Source organism: Lathyrus oleraceus, chromosome 2, assembly GCF_024323335.1.
Source record: "Lathyrus oleraceus cultivar Zhongwan6 chromosome 2, CAAS_Psat_ZW6_1.0, whole genome shotgun sequence".
Taxonomy (NCBI): Eukaryota; Viridiplantae; Streptophyta; class Magnoliopsida; order Fabales; family Fabaceae; genus Lathyrus; species Lathyrus oleraceus.
In genome coordinates, this window is record NC_066580.1 from 427,930,552 (window position 1) to 427,936,632 (window position 6,081).

The window sequence follows — 6,081 nt, forward strand, 5'->3', positions numbered from 1 at the left end:
TATATATATATATATATATATATATATATATATAAGAGTAAACGATAGCTTGTTAATAGTTATTCACAAAAAATACATAATAATTAATAATTTATTTTAATATACATAATATTTGTTTGAAAATCTATTAAGTATGAACTGGTATTAACTTTAAAACTTAGTTGGTAGTTTGTTGAAGTTTTATTAATAGTTTCTTGTGGTTTAATCATATATTGTTTATATAAAGAAATGATAAAATAATATATATATATATATATATATATATATATAATATATATATATATATATATATATATATATATATATATATATTATATATAAAAGAAACAATAAAAGTTTGCATGTTAGAAATGGGTAGCAAGCATTCTACAATATTAGTATCTCACAATTCGATAATTTGAAATTTTAAGTGGTGGTGCATTGTTTAATATAGTTTCGTCCCTGAATATTTGTAGTCAACGCGTGATGAGGTTTATGCACTCATGTGGTTAAAAGTATCGCTGGCTAATTTGGTGTGTGACACGTAGGGGTGGACATCGGTTGGGTTGGATCGGTTTTCGGGCCCAAATTCCCAATCCGACCTAACCATCGGTTGAAAAAAACATAACCAAAACCGACCGGTTTGCAATTCGGTTATTTTCGGTTTCGGTTTTGTTCGGTTCGGTTTCATAATGCGGTTTATTCGGTTTTAAAAATAATTGAGCTCATTCCAAAATAAACCCAACACAAGTGGATTAATCCATGGATGTTTCACTTATTAAATATTCTCCATTATTGCTTGCAAAACACTTTTAATATTCATTAATATCCATTATTGCTTGCAAAACACTGTAATAGCAAAATAGAAAAATACTAAAGGTTGAAAATCCTTCCAATAGGGTTCAGAACAATTTGTTATCATGCTATAATGTGAATACAAAGGCAACAACTTCACATATATAATAGTATTCATTAAACTAGACATATAATATTGATCAGTTATATACATATTTTTCAGGTGTAACCAAGAGACTGCATAATGATGGCACAACAAAAGCCAACACAAAATATTCAAAACACTGGCTTGTGTCTCGTATAGCTTCTATGGATGTTAAGATTAACATGTTACACCAATTTCTACTCTACAAAATGTACAAAATATATAACTAGTCAAAAGGTATACTTGGATAAACGCCGAGTCATCAGTCATGCTTCAATTTCTTTGCCACTAGTATGAGTTTCATCATTTTCAGAATCCTCTTCATCTTCATCAGCTAGTTTTGTTAGCTCTTCCTGAATCATAGTCTTTAGAGATGCCTTTCTTGGGGTGAGATCCGTATCGAATTGCTTACCTGAACAATGATCAGCAATTGTGTTGGTCATATAAAATTAGCCTAAACTCTCATTATTATTTTCATGAATTGCATGATTTCCTTCTATCTCCATTCATTTACTGATATATAAAGGGACATTGCTCTTAAAGCCATAAAAGTTACTTTGATCTTAAACCAAGGACAAACAGGTAATAATAGCAAATTATGCATACCGAGTAGCTTCAGAATGTCGGTAAATGTCGCCTGCAAAAGAGAAGAAAATGTTCTACTTTGGAACAGAAAACCTTAACTAGGGAGAGGCATAATTAAGATTAAAATCAAAAGATTAGGAGGAATGATCAACACAACAGCAATCTTAATCTTAGTTCTATAAATTCCACTAGTAGTGATGAATGAATTGAACAACTTTCGAAGATAATGAAACTTCATACCGTATTGAAGTCAACTTGTTTGAAAATATCACATATTGCATTGCGTAACTGATCATCACTGGGTTTTGACTCTGAAAGCCAAATTTATTGGTTTCATGGTTTTAAAGCACTTTACCACGTCTAGTATATATCTAAAATTACATTTTAAGTTTCAGCAGTTAAAAACATGAAATCTCACCTTAGCAGAGCGTTTTGACGTTGATGCTCCAGATCTCGATGAACCTTGCTTTGTTATGCGCTTGCGCTTTTTTCCTTTAATAGACTGATAATAAGGAAAACATAAATATGAATAGTTGCACCAGAAACACCCGTCTTGTGTTAAAGCAGACTATAATAATAACACACTTGGGAAAAGATTGAAAAGTAGAGGTTAGTATTATAAACCTTTTCTTGTTCTTCAAGCAATACAGCCCTTGTCACATGAGGGGCAACCAAAAAGTTTATTAGCTTTGCAATAATATCTTCCTGCATATGTAGAAGATTAATAGCATGAGAAATTAACACGTTAAATCAACGACAACATCAAGGACTGCATTGACAATTCCCCTGATGCACACAATGTACTCAAGCATGAAATGTGTCAACCGGGCTAAACCAACAAACCTTCCTAGTATTTGCCTTTGCAACTTGTATGTCAAGCACATCACAGACATCCAACAACTTCTCTTTATTACACTTGTCAAATTTTTCTTTTACTTTAATCATTTGCTTTTCCTGCAGTAACAACATTTGGTTTTAGAACCTTAGGCATAAAAGCAAGAATTCATTTTGTTATATATAACTTGGTTGCCAGTTACAAGCATACCTCATTTTCATACCATACAAAACCAGAGAACCTTGATATGTTTTTCTTAACCTCAGGTGCCTGTAAATTACACAGCAAAACATTAGTTAAATAGAAGCAAAATAACATCTGTTTGACCTGTTAATTTCATTATTCCATGTAAGTGTAACCTTTTAACAGTCTAAGGATGAACTCTCCTATAACATTAACTATATATGTTAACAGAAAACAAGTGGTGAAAAATATCAGTAATGAAAAACTTTGATTGTTCGAGAAGTAGGATATTATACCTTTCCTCTCCTACAAAAGAGGATTGTATGTAACATTTCGAACACTGAATTGTTATGAAACTAGCAGCAGTGGCTGCCCAAAAAGTCTGCCCAAAAAGTTTCTGAGTCATGATTCTCATAACAACAGCAATATGAAATAACAATAATCTGAAATAAATAAACATGATTCTCATAAATAACAACAATCTGAAATAAATAAACATAACAAATGATCCATGAACATTATGCAGAGGCATTACCTTCCTGATGACCAGCAAACGCAGTAGCTACTGAAACGGTTCCATCCTTAGTTTCAAAAAATGACTCCAAAAAAGAAAGGCTTGTCTTATTGAATCACAAAGTGACTCCAAAATATTCAAAAATTCACAGCTGCAAATCAAATCAAATCAGTATAGTTAAACCAATGTAAGACATAAAACAAAACTATATTTTTCATACCTAGGCGAGAATTAAACAGGCCCAGCCTGTGTAGGAGCAGCTGCTCCACCAGTAGCTACTTGAAACTCTACAAGTTGTTTAAACATACGTTAAACATATAGCAAGAGGCTTAATTTTAACAAATATTAAAATAATGTTAAAAGAGACAAAGTTTTCATTAATAACGTACCTGAAACAATTGATTCACTAATCTCATATTCTTCAGTCATATTAAGGACATTTAGATCATTGTCAGAAGGCTTCAACCAGTTTTGAGTACATATAAGCGCTTCGACCATATCTGGACTCAAAGAGCTCCTATAGATATCTAAAATCCTCCCCCCCGTGCTAAAAGCACTTTCTGAGGCTACACTAGAAACAGGTGTTGCCAACACATCCCGAACCAAGGTTGCTAATATAGGATAACGGGTGCAATTTTCCTTCCACCAATTAAGAATACTAAAATTTTCCCCTCCCCGCAACAAGGGTCACCTAAGTACTTCTCTAGTTCATTTTCATTTTCAATTGTGTCTTTTTCCTTCAGATGTTTCTTAAAAGCATTAGCCCTTGTAAAAGGTGATGGTTCTTTTGGTTGGGAAGATGCTTCTCCAAGGGAAGTGCTCCCTGGTGCACTTAAAGGACTAGCCCCAACATTCTTATCATGATCAGATTTATGCCAATTATATAGTTTAAACAAACTAGTTTTGACACATTCAATATTTTTCTTGGCAAGGTCACTAGAATGCCCATACATATCATTAAAAGACCACTCAATATAGTTAAACTTAAACCTAGGATCAAAGATCACTCCATAGTAAAGAAAATGATTCACTTTTCCCACATCCCCCCAATACTTATCATATTTAACCTTCATATGTGAAATCATTGGAGCCACATAAGAATTCAAGTTAAATGAAGCTTCTTGAAGCTCACACAAAATTGAAGACAAGTTATGAAAAGCTAAATGCAAGGACACTTCTTGCGAAGTTGAAAACACTTTGGTTGCCTCATAGAAGGTTTGTAAGAAAACCACAAAAGCCCTAACTTTTTTCCAATCCTGAGAACTGGGTGGACCGGTAAGGAGGTCAAAATATTCGATGTATCCAGGATCCTCATCAATCATATTGTCAAATGCAGCTTCAAACTTTTCAGCAGCATCCAACATTAGGTAAGTGGAATTCCACCTTGTAGAAACATCAAGACAAAGTTTTTTTTTACAAGTTATGCCCGCAAGTTCAACACACTCCTTAAACTTCATAGCTCTTTGTGGAGAAGACCTTACAAACCTAACAGCAGTGCGAACTGATTCAATAGACCCTTCATGTTCTTTTTCACCATCTCTCACTACCAAGTTCAAGACATGGGCAGCACACCTCATATGCAAATAATCACCTACACCCAGTAAAGCATTCTTGCTCTTAAGTCTTCTATCCAAATAACTCACAGCCACATCATTTGCTGTTGCGTTATCCAGGGTAATTGTAGACACTTTCCTAAGCCCCCATTCCCTCAAAACGTCCTCGACTTTCATGCCAATGGTATCACTTTTGTGATTTGGAACTAAAGAGAAACTAATAATTTTTTTTTGGTATTTCCAAGCAGTGTCAATGAAGTGTGCAGTGGTGGCCATATAACTAAGGTTTTGTATCGAAGTCCAACAGTCTGTGGTTAGTGCAACCCTAGTACAATCAGATTTAAAAAAGGCTTTAAGACGTGACTTTTCAGCTAGGTAAAGCTAAAAACAATCCCTAGCAACGGTCCTCCTAGTAGGGATAGCCATTTGGGGTTGCAATTGTTTACACATTTGCTTAAAACCAACACCCTCAACCACTCTAAAGGAATGTTCATCAAGGATAACAAAGGTATTAATGGCCTTCCTACAGGCTGCAGCATTAAACCTTTGACTAGTTGGAACTAAAAACCCACCCTCGCCGCTTACAAGGTTTGTCTGATTGGGGTCTTTCAACAAAAGGGCAGGGTTTTTGTAACACACTTTCGAGTGAGCTAGCATGTTAGAAGTACCATGTGTTTTAGGGTCACATCGGTACCTTTTATGACAGTGTTTACACGCGGCTATAGGTTCAGGCTCATCCGGTAAAATGTTAAACTCTTCCCAAACCGTAGAAGTTTTTCTACTACCACTAGCATTAAGTTTCCTTTTTCGAAGTGGAGGGAGTGCAGTACCAGCAGCTGCTCCTATAATTCATACATTTAAAAATGACAGCATAACATGTATCACTTATTAAACAAACACTCAGTATAAAAATGACAGGTGATGGCATTACCTTGACTCACTCCTTGATCTACAACTCCGCTAGGAACTCCAACTCCTTGCAAGCTAGGAACTCCAACTCCTTGCAAGCTACTTTTGCCGCGCTCCATCTTCCAGTACCAAAACACAACCAACAAAACAAGAATTGTCAATTAGAAACATAAAACAGAAGGAAAAAGATGAGATGAGAAATACACATGGGTGGTGATTTGTGGTTGAATAATGGATGGCGACGGTTCTTCGTTAAACAATGAAACCACGAACTAGCATCAACCGAAAAATTGGAAGGTAGAAAGAGTTAGTTCTTAAACGATGAAACCACGAACTGGAAATTGAAAGGATGAACCCTAGAATCAACCGATTACCTGAGAGAATGATGAACCCTAGCGGAGTAACGTTGCTGTTTGTGCGTATGAATCTCACGAAGAAGTGGAACTAATGAATTGAGATTTGAGACTGAGAGAAGTGATGAACCCTAACGTTGCTGTTTCTACTGAACCCTAGCGAAGAAGTGGTCTATAACATAATTTCTACTGAACCGGTCGGTTTAGGATATCATCGGGTCCATAAATTC

At 35.1% G+C, this 6,081-nt stretch overlaps 3 protein-coding genes across 3 annotated transcripts; all 3 read right to left on the bottom strand.

The window, feature by feature from the left end:
* Positions 1 to 1,895: 1,895 nt before the first annotated feature.
* LOC127123538 (DEK domain-containing chromatin-associated protein 3) lies at positions 1,896 to 2,854 on the bottom strand. The gene is made up of 5 exons (XM_051053747.1): positions 2,819 to 2,854; positions 2,550 to 2,609; positions 2,348 to 2,458; positions 2,129 to 2,209; positions 1,896 to 2,006 (listed from the first exon to the last, which is right to left on the bottom strand). The coding sequence occupies exons 1-5, from the start codon at positions 2,852 to 2,854 to the stop codon at positions 1,896 to 1,898; spliced, it is 399 nt and encodes a 132-aa protein (XP_050909704.1).
* A 31-nt stretch (positions 2,855 to 2,885) lies between these two features.
* Positions 2,886 to 4,774, bottom strand: LOC127119934 (zinc finger BED domain-containing protein RICESLEEPER 2-like). Its single transcript, XM_051050303.1, has 4 exons — positions 3,426 to 4,774; positions 3,257 to 3,323; positions 3,058 to 3,187; positions 2,886 to 2,904 (listed from the first exon to the last, which is right to left on the bottom strand). The coding sequence occupies exon 1, from the start codon at positions 4,764 to 4,766 to the stop codon at positions 3,648 to 3,650; it is 1,119 nt and encodes a 372-aa protein (XP_050906260.1). The 5' UTR covers positions 4,767 to 4,774; the 3' UTR covers positions 2,886 to 2,904; positions 3,058 to 3,187; positions 3,257 to 3,323; positions 3,426 to 3,647.
* Positions 4,775 to 4,970: 196 nt separating this feature from the next.
* LOC127123539 (uncharacterized) lies at positions 4,971 to 5,669 on the bottom strand. The gene is made up of 2 exons (XM_051053748.1): positions 5,521 to 5,669; positions 4,971 to 5,431 (listed from the first exon to the last, which is right to left on the bottom strand). Exons 1-2 carry the CDS (start codon positions 5,615 to 5,617, stop codon positions 4,971 to 4,973), a joined length of 558 nt encoding a protein of 185 aa, XP_050909705.1. The 5' UTR covers positions 5,618 to 5,669.
* Positions 5,670 to 6,081: the final 412 nt, after the last annotated feature.

Bases quoted from the DNA above. Each gene is read 5' to 3' on its own strand.
- LOC127123538 (XM_051053747.1), bottom strand. From the start codon at position 2,854: ATGTTACATACAATCCTCTTTTGTAGGAGAGGAAAG. The intron at 2,610-2,818 runs GTATAATATCCT...TGTAATTTACAG, and splicing joins TCTTTTGTAGGAGAGGAAAG to GCACCTGAGGTTAAGAAAAA. The intron at 2,459-2,549 runs GTATGCTTGTAA...TTGTTACTGCAG, and splicing joins TTGTATGGTATGAAAATGAG to GAAAAGCAAATGATTAAAGT.
- LOC127119934 (XM_051050303.1), bottom strand. From the start codon at position 4,766: ATGAAAGTCGAGGACGTTTTGAGGGAATGGGGGCTTAGGAAAGTGTCT.
- LOC127123539 (XM_051053748.1), bottom strand. From the start codon at position 5,617: ATGGAGCGCGGCAAAAGTAGCTTGCAAGGAGTTGGAGTTCCTAGCTTG. The intron at 5,432-5,520 runs GTAATGCCATCA...TATGAATTATAG, and splicing joins AGATCAAGGAGTGAGTCAAG to GAGCAGCTGCTGGTACTGCA.